Here is a 16,054-nt window from a genome sequence, read left to right as displayed (position 1 = left end):
CACAAAAATCGCTGGATTCTGAACACAAGAAAGAAAATCTAGTCATTTTTAATTATATGTACATAGACTTAGAAATAAATATTGAGTTAACTGTATGAAGATGCAAACTGAAAATGCATGTTGCCAGAAACCCTGAATTGGTCTAATAGATCTTGCCTTAAGATTACTGCAATATTTGTGATAAATTTTATATTGCCTTTGTGTATCACATATTTCACTCAGCTCTACAAATGTGGGAAAAATTCACCAAACACTGAGTAGAAAATGATCATTCTGGTACATAATAATGAAGAAGTATTACGTACAGTATGTTTGTCTGAGTTTGAGAGAGAGCGAGCAAGAATACTTTCCCAGGCATCTTTTGACTCATCTGGTTCTCCTAAAAGAGATGAAATGGTCCATTAGCAGCAGAAGATGTTGGACTGGAGGGGTGAAGCACGGGGGTCTATTAGATGGTTGCTGAGAGGTTGTGATAATGTTATCCAGAGGTTGAGTTGATTGTGGTGAGCTTTGGAAACTTTAGGTTCTGTTTCCCACTGAGCTGAACCCCAGAGAATAAACCTGCTTACTGTCAACACACAACAGCCATGATGTCACGGAAACTTTAAAAATGATGGAGAGGGGCAGGGGTGATTGTGTGTGTGTATGTGTGTGCGTGTGTGAGAGAGAGAAAGAGAGAGAAAGAATGTGCATCTGTGTGTGTGTCTTTGATTTCCGTAGTCTGGGGTCAGGATGCAGTGAAGCAGAATCTCTTGAGCTCTCCACAGATTTAGTTCCCAAGGTCACGATCAGGTCAGTTTATCATAGAGGAGCTGCTTGTGTGTGTGTGTGTGTGTGTGTGTGTGTGTGTGTGTGTGTGTGTGTGTGTGTGTGTGTGTGTGTGTGTGTGTGTGTGTGTGTGTGTGTGTGTGTGTGTGTGTGTGTGTGTGTGTGAGACAGATTCAGCGGGGGGCACTGAAAACATCCTCAAGAAGATGTACTAGAAATCTGAGAGTGTGTGCATATGTGTGAATATACAAATAGCCATATTTACACTCATGCAAACAAAAACACACACAGTCTACCGTCTGTAGTCCGTCTGCCAGAAACCAATGCAACCAAACAGATGGTAATATGAGGAAAAAGAAAAACATTAGAATGAACAACATTTGCTTACTGTTATGAAAAAAGACTTCATTCTGCTCACCAAGGCTGCATTTATTTGATCAAAAAGACAGTAAAAAGGGTAATGTTGTACAATTTTCTATTTGAATACATTTTAAAAAGTAATTTATTCCTGTGATCAAAGCTGAATTTTCAGCATCATTACTCCAGTCTTCAGTGTCACATGATCCTTCAGAAGTCGTTCTAATATGCTGATTTGCTGCTCAGGAAGCATTTCATATTATTATCAATGTTGAAAATAGTTGTGCTACACAAGTAATTTTTTCATGATTCTTTAAAGAATATAAAGTTCAAAAGAACAGCAATTTATTTGAAATAGAAATATTTTGTACCATGTCTTTACTGTCACTACTAATCACTTTGATGCAAGCTGAATAAAAGTATAATTTTTTTTTTTAATTACAGGCTGTCAATTATTGTTAATTACCTAGACTTCATTTTGTACTCTCTCTCTCTCTCTCAAGCATTTGCCAGTTTGCCAGGTCTGATGGAGCATTTGGCGGAGAACTACAAATACTGGAAGAACTTGGATGAGATGAAATGTAAAAGCCTGCGGCCTCCACCTCCTCCGTGAACCCTCATGACCCCCTTGCCCTCGAGGTCAAAGATCAGAGGTTCAATGTAGCATCTCTGCCGGGCCTCAAAGATTCCATCCACTGAACACAAATCAGCAGCCCTGTTTTTCCGACGACGCTCCACCCCTAGCGACAATCGCCCGGTAACGAGGGTAAAATACAAACAAACGACAAAATGAATGCACTTTATCATCATACAATCCTCTTCCAGCATCTTTTCACTTTCTTCTCTTCTCTGTTTTTAAATCCTCTGTGTTCTTTCAGCTGTTTTTAGTGATTTCTGGACAGCGATTTATTTTTTTTTATGTCTGACACAAGAAGATAAAGACTGATCTTAGTCCAGCAGAGGACTGTATATACAATATGCGCTAAACTATGGGATATACACTGGGACTGAAACGTGTATGCTCAGAGAGGTCTGTAACTATACACATGCACATATAATATTAACAGACATGTGGGATTGTAGATCCAAATGCGAAAAGGGCTTTATTTGGACTCTGAAGCAGTTATAAGGAGGACTAAACTACTTTGGAAACCACAAAGGACCCAGTAGGGAGCCCTGAGGCACTCCCTTCAGTCCTGATCAATGCAGATGGAATATTTTGACAGAATGTTGTCAAGAGAAACAAATGTCAAGTTGCCAAACCGGAAGAACTGAAGTATTCGGACAATGAATTGGTATTGACCAGCACTGAAAACCATTCAGTGTGTGAGAATGTAAAAACTGCAACGGATCAGCCCGCCGCGGGCTGTCATTATTCCAGCATTTTCTGTATCAGAAGCCTTTCTCAGACTCCAAGGACTGGTGTATAATAATCAATAATTTTGATATAAATAGCCAATAATAACAAAGAATATATTTCTCAGAAACACTGTATATCCAGACACATACTGTAATAACGTGAAGCTCGACGACGCGTGTGTGTGAGCGAGAGAACGAGTGTGTGATATGATTTGCTTAGTGTTAAATGTATTTTACACGTGGCAGTTAACATTCCTACTTCAAGCAACGGTCCGTACGGATGCAACATTCCCTAATCTATGTGTAAACCTAAACTCCAGCACAGCCTCATGACGAGACCACTGACACGTTTGCTCATGCTGACTGGTGAACTCACGCGTATTATAAGTGTTACACCATTTTAAGTATTATTTATTTACAAAATGAGCTCGGCTGTATATCGCTTCCATAATCGCGGGTCTGCTTTACCATAGACGCACATCGCCGACAAGCTTCAAACGTTCACCTTTTGTAGGCCAAAAAGCATCCGGTGCCAAAGGTGCGTTTATAATCAAGCACGATGATGAGTTTTAAACAGATGTTTGGCTGAAGCCGTTCCGACTGATTTCTTGAAATCAGTCACGCTGACCGATCGCTGAGGAGTTTGTTTTTTTTAACCCATATGTTTTATTAAGCGTAGCTGTTAGTGTCATGGCACCTCATTTTCGCCGGATTACAGTTGGACGCCTAGCTGAACTGCATTGGCTCACAGACAGGCTCAGAAGGAATGTTTATAACTCGGTTGACGTCCTTTTACTCTTTACACATTGTGTAGACGTGATTGGAAAGAAGCTCTTGAGAGCTTCATCTTCACGATGACTTCACAGCGACTGTTCTAGTTCTGGAACTCACCAGCAAGAGTGTTCCGACTGTGATGACATCATTATGACATCAACGGTTCTGATTCTACAATGCCCTTGTAAGATGGCAGCAGCTGTTCTTGTTGTTCTTCGGTTGGCAGTGCATCACAGTGACTGTTTTTAAGCGCTTGTGCAGTTAAAGGCATGCGGTGCACATTCAGCAGCTCGCAGGGTTTTGATTTTCCTCTTTCCTGTTCTCTCATCCTTCCTGATTCTATCTGTTTCCCTCCCTTTTTTCTTGTTGCTTTTATGTGGTCACAAGGGTAGAACAGTGGTTTTGGTAGCACTTTTGAAGCCTGTATATGTAATGTATTATATAAAGTATTCTGAATGCATGCTATATCAGTGGGTATTGCTTAATATTAACATTTCTAAATCATTATTATTGAGCTAAATCAGACAATATTTTTTAGCAGATAATGTCAAGGATTATTTTTGCACTTAAAAAAAACAAAACTTTTTTTGTGTGAGTAAAAATGTTTGTAAAAACACTCTGAAATTGGGTTATGATTATGAATTTTTAAGGCATTATACTTTTTAAACTGTAATTTATATTGCAACTGTAGTACAATTTTGTACAAGAACCTACAACTGATGTATTATATAAATGCATTAAGAATTCTTTTATAATATACTATATATGCATGCTTAATAGATATTATACTGTTTTCTTTCACCCATTTTTTTTTTATTTACAGCTCTTCAGATATTAATGCTGCAGTACAAATTATGGCAGATGCTCTTGTCACCATCTAGTGGTAAACCTAAAGAACCGTACACATTATTTAAAGGGATAGTTCGCCCATAAATTAAAATTCTGTCATTTACTCACCCTCAAGTTGTTCCAAACCTGTATGAATTTATTTCATTTTCTGAACACAAAAGAAGATATTTTTTTTGGAATTAGTGTAACAAACAGTTGATGGTCCCCATTGAGTTACATAGAATTTTTTTTCTCCATACTATGGAAGTCAATGCACTCTAAAAAAAAAATAAAATAAATTCTTATCACAACATTTGTTCTTTTGTCAAATTAGCTTAGATAATTCATGTGGTTCAGATAAGTTTCTGTTGATTAAATCAATCGCCTTCATTGTATTAACTCAAATTTTACATTTTCAATGAACTCAAAACTTACTTTTTTAAGTTAAGCCAACAATTCCTTTTTTACAGTGTGGGAACCAATTTGAGGGTGAGTAAATAATGAGTTTTGGGTGAACTATCCCTTTAACTCCATTGATGGTGTTATGTATTTGCATTTTGCGTAACTACGAGCTTGTGTTTGTTTACTTCTTAGGAAAAATTGCTTTGTTGATTTTTTTTTTTATAGCATTATAATCATGTTCCCTAAGGTCCTTGTGATCAGTAACCAGAAAAAAAGTACAACAAACTAAGTTTCTCATGACACTACCAGTCAAATGCTTGGACACACTTGAACTTGTCCAAACTTTTGACTGGTAGAGTACACTTTATGGACAGGACATGCTTTCATTTATTGTGTAATAGTAAATTTTATTCAGTGATGTTCTGTCATGTAGATGTTCAGGGTATAATATTAGTGGTTAGCTAAATGTCAATGGCAGTTTTGACATCTTGTAGTGCGAAATCAAACGACATGGTTTAAAATGAAATTCACTCAGTGAACAAAGAATTTCGATCATCTCAGGCGAGTCTTTACCTGGTGTGATTTTGGGTTTGGAGCCGACAGAGATAAGCCATAGAACATTTTAGAACTAATAATGGAAGTGTAGGTCAGAAGATGATGTATCTATTCCCTCTTTTCCTGTCCTCCACCCCGCTCATCCTCTCTCTTCCTGACTACTGTAGGCCTGCATTATCCTGCTTTGTAACAAAACATTTCATTGCGTTGTCTCACACAGGCTTTATAGGTAATTTAAAGTACAAAATGTTCCAGGGAAAGTCCCTTTTTAAACTCAGATGTTTTGACTATGAATTTTTATGGACTCTTTTACAGATATTACTATGTAGAGTATAGAGAGCATATTCAGGTTCATGCCTTAATCTCTGTTATAGACATGCGGTGGGTTAAACCGGGCCTCATTCACTCAGCACTGATGATGAGATTCTACAGCAGATTTAAAATATGACGAGACCATGTGATCCATGAGGATTATTAGTTGTTTTGGAGGTTGTTGGATCATTTAGTTCTTGTTCATTGTTGAATGTTTAGTGATGATGTGCGTAAAGAAACAGTCTGGTTTCAGTACAAGTTTTATCAACAGTATTTGGGGCATAATTTCGATTACAATAGAAAATTATTTTGACTCGTCTCTCTGTATTTATTTTTTATTTTATTTTTTTAAAAAGTAAAGCAAATATCGCATATACAGAAGTGTACTTAAAAGTTACAAAAGGGTTTAAAATAGGGATGCACTGATATGAAAATTTTAGCCGATAACTTTTTATATTTAAAAGCCGATAACCGATATATTGGCTAATAAGTATAAATCAAAATTTGTATATAATTTTTGAGAGGCTGATTTTACCTTTAAAAGCCACGTCCCAAGCACACAATTATTACGTTCGCATTATAATTTTATGAAGCCTATATGACAGACTTTATTATTTCAATCATATTTCAAGCAATTCAAACAATAACATTAAAAATAAAGATGCACAGAAACTAAATTTCTCCACCGATACTGATGATTCAGAGTGATATCTACCGATACCAATAGCGATACCGATAGTTTGGGGGTTCTGCATTTTATACCTTCTTTTAAATTAATTAAGTAATAATTAATCATTATATTTTAATTATATTTTGAAAGAAATGCACATAAAAACTTCATTCTGTCCATTCTATCCAACTTTCAGAGTAATTGGTATCAGTTATAAACAAACACATTACTCAAATTAATATTGACACACATTAACTATATTCTGAAGATTACATTAATGTTATTAATTCATATAAATACTATTTATACTGAACATCAAACTGGTTTCTTAGCATTTTCTTTTTACAAAGCACAAATTCAGTGCATTTTCCTGTCCTTTTGATTGACAGGATATATCGGCCCTGACTATTGGCTGTTTTAAACCTATCGATATATCGGCCACCATATCGGTATCGGCCGCTATATTCATTTTTAATTAGAGAGGCACTGATATATCGGCCAGTAACCGATATTGATCGATAAAAGCTAATTTTCACACTATCAGCCGTTATCGATTATTATCGGTTCATCAATAATTAAAAATGAATATAGCGGCTGATACCGATATGGTGGCCGATATATTGTGCACCCCTAGTTTAAAATCAGAAACATACAGCTCATATTTATGATTTATAATATTTATTTTTTTTTAAATAAATTTATGATGATTTATACTATTATTGTACCTGTAAAAGTAAAACTGTAAGTCGTGCTTTTCCAGCTGTAACTACTTTATAGGTGGATGAACATCTATCTGAGTACTACCAATGTAATTTTTGTGATTGATTTCTGGTCTCCTTATGCATATTTTAACAATCCTTCCTTTTTTTAAGAGAGGCATAAGTCACAATTATTTCTGCTTTGAAGTCAATATTAGGACATCAGTGCTGTTGAGAAATTGAGGCAAAATATTTCTATTAGATATAGTTAGATATGATTATATATGGCTGCTGTTGTGTTCATTTCAGCTGCATCTTGTTTTTGCATCTTATTTCAGATTTAAATTGAGAATCTCTATGTTAAGTAATAGAAACGCTCAGGCTTTTGGGAAGCGCTCATGCTCCATCCATTATCGCTAGCTATGTTTCCATCCACCTACTTTTATGTGCAGAAATATTAAAAATGTATGAGCTCAATTTTGGCGGATACCTTTTTATCGATAAGAAGACATGCGCTTAAACTACGATGAAAACACATTTACCGAATAAATCCCTTGATGCGCAACAACAGACTCGCGTGACTTTGCCTCAACAGTGGATGTGATTGGATAACTGGACTAACCAGTGGACCAATCGCATCACACAGCATCTCAAATGTTGGTTTGATCAATCTGAAATGCCTAAGCCAACCCAGACAGCAACATAATGTCGGCCCAGATCCGGGCCACAACTGTGTGCCGGATCTGGGCCGACACTATGCTGCTGTCTGGGAAAGTCTGTCAGTAAAATGATTTGGTTTAATTCTTTCCAAGAAGCATCTCACATGATTGTGTTTATAAACACCAGGCATCTGAACGCAAGATCACATGATTGTCTGCATCAATTTATGATGACGGAAAAAGGAGCCACAGTGGCTTCCCTGATTGTAGCAACTTCCATTTTAGTTAGATATTTTGCGGCAATTTCCAGTTTTGCTTTCTTGAACACATGGAAACGGTGCTTTATTCGCAGATGTTTTATGCAATATTCAAATTTAGTTAAATTCACAACTTTGGATGGAAACATAGCTACTGTCAATACAGCATCATGTTGTGTTATAAAACAACTTTACCTAACTACCTAAAGTATTAAAAAATGTTAAAATATTTCATGGCGGATCAGTCCATGGTCATATTTGAACGTTGCTGTGAATCTTTTCAAAGTCTCATCCTTCACACTTCACCCTCACGATCAAAGGGCTCTCTTATTGGCACACCATTATGACCTCACAGTGACATCATAGCCGGGGGGGGGGCGGGTCTTGCTCTGAGAACCGGATGAGGCGCAGCCTGGTTGATTAGCAAGCGTGAACTGTATCGATGGGTGCAGATTCTGTGCCAATTACTGTATTTTTTGAAGTTCTGGGAATGCACACAAGCATTATCCTTGCGCAAATGTATATGAATTATTTTTTATTGAACAAATACATCAATGAAAGTAAAAGTGGTCACATGCCATTCAACAGGTTTTTGTCGTCAGTTGTATAAAGAAAATAGCATAAAACTTCTGTTTGATTCTGTCTCTACATCTGCTGTCATTTGGAGTTGTCACTCCAACTCTGAAACCATTGTGTTTGTAAGACACATATAAAAAAATAAAAATTTGCAATAACATGTTTGTGATATGAATTTACTTGGACACACCAAGCTTTAAATCAATTGCGCTTTCGTCAAAAAAGAAGCATACATTCAAGAATCACACTGAAAACACAATTTTGCTTTCATTTAAGTTATCTAGATTCAATAAATTCTGCAATTCTGCATATTTATTCATTTCAACATTTACTAATACATTAAAATCAAAAGTTGATGCATCAGTTAATGCACTGTGAACTAACATGAACAACTATTTGTATCAACTAACATTAACAAAGGTTAATACACGCTGTAACAAAAAGATCCTCATTAGTTCTGAATTAACTAACGTTAACAAATAAGACTCATCATTGCACTTTTAAAAATTCAGTTTTAAAATGACAAACTCACATCAATCACACTATACAAATCAACAGATTTAACAGCCACTCATAAAACCAACAAATTAAAATCACAACATTGTACGCATGTTATCATACTGAAACAATCAAAGCTAAAACACTGATGTGATGCTTTTGCAAATGGTTAGTAAGGCAAAGAAAGGTGTTCATATTTAAAACACGACCTGAAGATGATGGGGAAAAGGTTTGCTGCTTAGATCACAGTTCCTGGTTTTCCTCCAGTTTCTGGAAGACGGCGAGACTGCGGAGTTGAGAGTGCAGCTCTCCATCCTTCCACACGATGAGCAGGTGATCTGTGGAGCAGGTGACCAGACCCTTCTCCTTAAAACTCAGAAACATCTGGAACACAAGCCACAATGAGTCCTTTATTTACAGAGACCTCCATCATAACGTATCCACATTACTAAAAGCCTTTTGTAACTTGTGAATGTATCTGGCTTCGATGAATGTGATTTCACCATATACAACATGTTCCTTTATCAACATCTCTGTTGATCCTGGAACAACACTCCAACCAACAAATCAGATTTGAGGGACAAGTTTACAGTTTGCTTCAAGATTAGGCTTAAAGGCAGGGTTAGGAGCTTCTACATCAGTGTTGTTCACACATCATTTCCCTTTGATTTTAGGAATAACAAGTTTAGGGGGTAGGAATACATTTTTGGACAGGAATGTTGTTCTAGGATCAGAAAAATTATGTTAGTTCTTTCCAACACACTTTATGTTTTTAGCGAAATTGTGGCTAATTCGTACAATCTCTATACAATTAGGTTTAGGGTTGGACCTTCATGCTTCAATTTTTTCTAAAAATTGTAAGTTTCCATACGAATTGTCACTTTGTAAAATACTTGTTTTTACATAACTTACAGCGAGTATAACCAAAGTCCCTTTAAGACAAGTCATTTCACTCGTCGGCCATCTTTGAAACGCCTCTCGGGCATTCAAGTGCAGCTCCTGTCTCTTTGAATGAGGAAACACCAAATTCTCCAAAGCTGTTTGCCAGGCTTTCGATTAAATATCATATTTGAAATCTGACAACAAACATCTCATAAATGTTGTTTCTAAATACTCAAATCATGACACAAAAAAAAAATTTCAGGCTAGATCAAGCTAATGCGCATGCACAAACCTAAGTGCGCGTCTCTTGTATATCATTTCGGAGGCGCACGTCTGACTGTTTCTATAGGAACCGGAGCTTCTAACGGTTGCTGCAGTGATGCGATGACTTTACCAATCGCCAATTGGCTCTTATTCCGCCATATTGCCCATTGCACTTTCTCCAATTCAAAACAATACGAGTGACGCATCTTGTGTTATTCTATAGTCTTTGGTATAACTAAAGCAGAATAAATTGCCATGTTTGAATATTTGGTTTGAAATTTCACAATAACTAAAACTGACTCAAATTAGATTACACTGCAAGTAAATGATTATCTTACTTAGTATTTTTATCTTTTTTTTCAGTACAAATGTCTAAAAATTCTTAAAGTCTAAGTGAACCAGAAATGACTTTTCTCCAGTGTTGTGACATATTTCCAAGTGAAACGGAATATTGAATAGAGGGCAGGGTTTTACTTTAGCGCTCCTCCTCTCCGTCTCTCGCTCATAGCAGACTAATGGTTGGAGGGGAGTGGTTTAAGTGTTTTCAACCAAAGCCATCAAACTGATGTTATCAGAAAAGGAACACCATTCCATACCGAGTAACAAGTAACTTTTCAGATTTTGATTAAAGATTACTGCGACAAACTATTTTTTTCTGTGTATTAACTTGCACGGATTAATTGTTCACCACAAGCCTTGTAATATGCGCTAACAAAATAAATAGGATCGATTTTGATTTCATGATGACTTTAAATGAGGGCATTTACTTGAGAAGCAAAATTACTTTATATATATATTATAGTCTTGTTTTCTGTAAAATTGATTAAAATCAAGTGAATTTATACTTAAACAAGAACAAATATCTACTTCTAATGGGGTCAGAAAAATAAAGGGATAGTTCACCTAAAAATGAAAATTATCCCATGATTTACTCATCCTCAAGCCATCCTAGGTGTATATATCTTTTTTTAGACAAACAATCAGAGTTATATTATAAAATATCCTGGCTCTTTCAAGCTTTATAATGGGAGTGAATGGTGCTCAAGATTTTTAAGTCCATAAAAGTGCATCCATCTATCATAAAAGTAATCCATACAGCTCCAGGGGGTAAAAAAAAAGGCCTTCCGAAGTGAAGTGATGGGTTTTTTGTAAGAAAAATATTTAAATCTTTATAAACTAAAATAACTAGCTTCCAGCAGACGGCCTACACAAATCACCAAAAGAGTAACCTCTGACCTGACGTATGATGAAAGCGGAAGCGATAGAGCAAAACAAAACACCGGTCACAAATTAGAAGTCTAAAACAAGAAAGTTTTAAATATGGATATTTTTCTTACAAAAACCCATTGCTTCATATAAAGGCCTTTATTAACCCTCTGGAGTTTGGATTATTTTAATGATGGATGGATGGATGCACTTTTTTAAACTTCAAAATCAGGAGCCCCATTAACTACCATTTTAAGCTTGGAAGAGCCAGGATATTTTATAATATATCTCCTATTGTGTTCGTCTGAAAGAACATAGTCATATACACCTAGGATGACTTGAGGATGACTAAATCATGGGATAATTTTCATTTTTGGGTGAACTATCCCTTTAATTCAAAGGGAAAACAAGATTATTTTTCTGACACCACTGGCAGATATTTGTTCTTGATTTAAGCATAAACTCACTTAATCTTGATCAATTTTTCAGTCATTTTACATCTCAAGTAAAAGTATCTTTATTTAAGAAAGTTTATTTGCACTGGAAAGAAAGAAAAAAATACTGAGTTTTTTTACACTGCACAAAAAAAAAATTCTTACTAGCTAAAATGAATGACAAAATAATGCTGAACCATGACTAAAACATGACTAAAAAATACCACTGTGCAAGAAATCCAGCAAACATTTGATCAGTATGTGAGCTCCCTGAGAGTTGAACCCATGACCTTGGCATTGCTGGAGCCGAATCTCTACCAGCTACAGGAACTACAACATTCTTAAACTTTATACACAGAACTAATAATAGAAGTGTAGGTCATTAGACGAAGTCTCTATTCGCCTCTTTTCCTGTCCTCCACCCCTCTCATCCTCTTTCTTCCGGCATTTCTGTGTTTCAGGGTTAAAAATGCTACTGTAAGTCAAATCAGTGCTCCTGTTAGCCTACACTGCCTTGGCCAAACAAACCTTTATTGTCAGAGAAGAGGTTTTTAGGTCAAATAAAAAAAATTAAAAGAAAAAGAAAAGTTCTGTCAAACTCAGATGGGAATGTATAAGACATTGTACATGCCTTAAAAGAACAGTTTTTATATGCATGCCTAAATCACATTGAGATAAGCAAATAATAAAACTCGCTGAAGTTGATTGAAACATGCAATATGAATAATAACGTAATGTGATGGGTGTGCTGGCGAAACAGACTACATGTCAGATGATCAATGCGAAAGTTGACTTGTATGTAGATCACATCCTTCACTCTGTCAGAAAGTTTAATTAAACTGCAGGTCAGAACGATTCTCTGCTCCATCCAGGATCGATGACTTCTAATAAGACACTATTTCTACTCATATGATCAAAAGCTTTCATCTAAAACTAGTTCATGAAACTAGGTTGAGAAAAACGCTCAATACCACTAGTCAAAGAAAAATCATCCATGCCACATTACTGTACCTGCACAGCTCCAGAGTGACCAATCAGATCACCGGTCAGTTCCAGTGAGCGCAGACCAGGGACTTCTGGGATTTTCTTAGCAGGAGGGCATGACTGTTTACTGGACCTGCTAAAAGTGCCAAACATGCCAAAAAACCCTGAAAGAGAAAGCAAACATCTGAATTGCCCAAACCACCCAAAACTGGTGATAATGTAATATCATAATGATGCATTTAACTTTAAAAGAAAGCCACAAGCATCTGTTTTCAGTCATAAATCATTTAATTCAATGAGAGACTGACATTAAATATATATGTAGCGGCCGTTCAGTGCTCGAGTACCCGCCGAGAACAGCTTCATCTCGCCCAGTGCTACTGGGATTTGCCTCTGGCTCTTATAGTGGTTAAACATGAGATATAGTTTATTTTGCGTACATAAAACGGGCAAAATAAGGTCGCATTTGTTAACATTCACGTATTGACTAAGATGAACCAGCTATGAGCATTATATCTTTTTACATTTATTAATCTTTGTTAATGTTAGTTAATAAAAATGTTCATTATCATGTTATTTCACATTTCATTAACTCATGTTAACAAATACAACTTTGGATTTTAAAAATGTATTAGTAAATTTTGAAATTAACATTAACTATGATTAATAAATGTTGTAGAAGTATTCTTCATTCTCAGTTCATGTTAATTAATGTCGTTAACTAATGAAACCTTATTGTAAAGTGTATCTATTATAACTAACTAATTATAATATTAAAAGGTATATTTACATTAAATAAGCAAAGGATACAGTCAGATCCCCAGATTACAATTTCTGCAATAGACCAATCAGAATCAAGTATCCCAGAGTAATAAATATAAATAGTATAATATTTTATACTATAATTTATTATATTATTATAATAACATTTATAATCATAGTTTATTATTAATAGCATTTGAATTATGTGCAATTTAAGAAAGATATAATGCTGTTTTTCTATTGGCTATTTAAATATTGGTGGTTGTACTCAGGTAATAATTTTACAGCAGCTGGACTGAACAACCCACACAAACACACACATTCTCCGCACAGGATGACGAAACAAATGATGATATGAGAACATCTGGATCAATTTCAGAAAAAGGGAAGGAAGGATGTGGCTTGTGATGGTACGGGGAAAGGGGTGAGAAGGTATTTAAAGGATTAGTTCACTTCAGAATTCAAATTTCCTGATCATTTACTCATCCCCATGTCATCCAAAATGTTTGTCTTTTTTTTCTTCATTTGAAACGAAATTAAGGTTTTTGAGGAAAACATTCCTGGATTTTGTCTCCATATAGTGAACTTTAACAACTACCAACGGGTTGAAGGTCTGAAGTGCAGCTTCAAAGGACTTCACACGATCCCAGCCGAGGAATAAGGGTCTTATCTACTGAAACGATTGGCCATTTTGTAAAGAAAATAATTTTTATATACTTTTAACCACAAATGCTCATCGCGCACTGCTCTGCGATGCTCCATGCATTAAGTAATCGTGTTGGAAAGGTCACTTATGACGTGTACGGAAGTACCGATCCAGTGTTTACAAAGCGAACATGCAAAGACTAAGCCAAACGGCCTTTACAAAAACGATGTCGGACGATTTTGAAGTTGGAGGAAAAAACGAGATGTTTTTTGCCCTATGTCACACGTGACCTTTCCAACGTAATTACGTAATGCGTGGCGCACAGCAAGATGAGCATTTTGTGGTTAAAAAGCATGTCGTTTTTTTTTTTAAATGATCGTTTTGCTAGATAAGACCCTTATTCTTCATCTGGGATCGTGTAGAGCCCTTTGAAGCTGCACTGAAACTGACATTTGGACCTTCAATCCCTTGAACCCCAGTGAAGTCCACTATATGGAGAAAAATCCTGGAATATGTTCCTCAAAAACCTTAATTTCTTTTCGACTGAAGAAAGAAAGACATATTGGATGACGTGGGGGTCCTTTAAGAGATAAAACAGAAGCTGAAATGAGATCTGAAGGTGCTTGTGCTGTCAAAAGGAGGCGTGTCCTGCTCACCTGAGGAGGCGGGTTCAGCAGGGAGGGGGAGGTCCTGTAACTCCCACATCCTCACACTACCGTCCTCGGAGCACGACATCAAGTGCCTACAAAACAAATATGAAACACTTTGAAATGCTTCATAACAGATGTTTTTGAGAAAGTATTTGATGGCTTTCATACCCGTCCTCCTGCAGCATGGTGTGTAAGACATTTGAATCATGGGCCATCTTCCTGTACGCCACCACACTCTTCATCGGCACATTATAAACATACAGACCACTGCCTACAGCTGCCACTATAAACTGAAAGAGGTTTAACCATGTAAGGCAAATTATCATACATAAATGCAATGGACGGTAAACGCTCCTTTACCTCTCCATCTGAGCTCATGTGTTGAATCGACCTCTCGATCTGTTTCTGGTGAGTCAGTCTGACCTCCGATTGGCTTTCTCCTGCTGGCTCCTCCCACAGAATGAGCTCATAAGCCTGGATCGTCCAATCCACTGAATCCCAGATGATGAGCTCACCGATATGAGAGCCACTCGCAAACAAGCCGTCTGAGATGAACAATAACCAACACTAAGCACAACAATAAGCTGCTAGTAGATACAAAACGATCTTAATGTGTGTACGAGAAATTAAAATTGGTATCGATTGCTATCAAATGTCTCACCGTTGATGTTGATGAGAGAATGGATGGTGTCGTGGTGGTCAGCTAGATGACGCATGGCCATAACCGCAATGTCTGAGCCAGACATGTTCAACTTAAAAATCACTGAAACGTCAGAAACCATTCATTTAACTACAAGCAAGCTTATTTAAAAAAAAATAGCTTTAGCTACAACATAAAAGTGTTTGCTACTTAGAGAATTTTTAAACTGAACTATACTTGAGTGTAAATCTTTTGAAACATATTTGTTGAAAGTACCATTAATTCATTTTAGGTATAAAATTATTTTTCAGTTACCAATCTCTTTATCCATGGCAGCTGCAATGAAGTTCTTCGGTAACTCCACCATGGCTGAGATTCCTTCAGAATGAAGCAGAAGATGTATTAAAATAATTCTTTAAATACACTGTATATATACTGTTTAAAAGACTGGGGTCAGTACGATTTTTTTTTTTAAGAAATTAATACTTTTATTCAGCAAGAGTACATTAAATGGGTCTAAAGTGACAGTTAAGACATGTATAGCATTACAAAAGATTTCTATTCATCTATTTCTATTGCTATTCAATAGATCTTTCATTTCATCAAAGAATCCTGAAAATCTGAATGTATCATCAACAATCAAATATTAAGCAGAAAATTGATTCAAATAGAAAACAGTTATTTTAAACAGTAATAATATCTTAAAAATATTACCATTTTTACTGAATTTAAGATATTAAAAAAATGCAGCCTTGGTGAGCAGAAAAGACATTTTGAAAGTAGTTTAAAAAATTATTTTGGCAAAACCAGTCAAAAGGGTAAAAAAGGGTTCCTTTGAAGTATATTTTGTTAGGATAGGACCATATTTGGCAG

At 36.1% G+C, this 16,054-nt stretch overlaps 2 protein-coding genes across 5 annotated transcripts in view; one reads left to right on the top strand and one right to left on the bottom strand.

The window, feature by feature from the left end:
* The window catches only part of pde8b (phosphodiesterase 8B), a 69,641-nt gene extending 62,228 nt beyond the window's left edge, over positions 1-7,413 (top strand). For all 3 annotated transcript variants that reach the window (XM_067375262.1, XM_067375261.1, XM_067375263.1), the window contains exon 22: positions 1,629-7,413. In XM_067375262.1, coding sequence (XP_067231363.1) covers positions 1,629-1,738 — 110 coding nt within the window. In that variant the 3' untranslated portion in view covers positions 1,739-7,413. The remainder of the gene's footprint in view (positions 1-1,628) is intronic.
* A 62-nt stretch (positions 7,414-7,475) lies between these two features.
* Positions 7,476-16,054, bottom strand: part of wdr41 (WD repeat domain 41) — a 15,214-nt gene continuing 6,635 nt past the window's right edge. For both annotated transcript variants that reach the window (XM_067376329.1, XM_067376330.1), the window contains 7 exons: positions 15,497-15,559; positions 15,203-15,304; positions 14,902-15,086; positions 14,710-14,831; positions 14,548-14,633; positions 12,511-12,647; positions 7,476-9,097 (listed from right to left, as the gene is read on the bottom strand). In XM_067376329.1, coding sequence (XP_067232430.1) covers positions 8,957-9,097; positions 12,511-12,647; positions 14,548-14,633; positions 14,710-14,831; positions 14,902-15,086; positions 15,203-15,304; positions 15,497-15,559 — 836 coding nt within the window. In that variant the 3' untranslated portion in view covers positions 7,476-8,956. The remainder of the gene's footprint in view (positions 9,098-12,510; positions 12,648-14,547; positions 14,634-14,709; positions 14,832-14,901; positions 15,087-15,202; positions 15,305-15,496; positions 15,560-16,054) is intronic.

This window comes from Chanodichthys erythropterus, chromosome 22 (genome assembly GCF_024489055.1).
Source record: "Chanodichthys erythropterus isolate Z2021 chromosome 22, ASM2448905v1, whole genome shotgun sequence".
NCBI lineage: Eukaryota > Metazoa > Chordata > Actinopteri > Cypriniformes > Xenocyprididae > Chanodichthys > Chanodichthys erythropterus.
The sequence above is the reverse complement of the archived record's forward strand: the minus strand, read 5'-3'. Positions and strand labels throughout refer to the sequence as shown.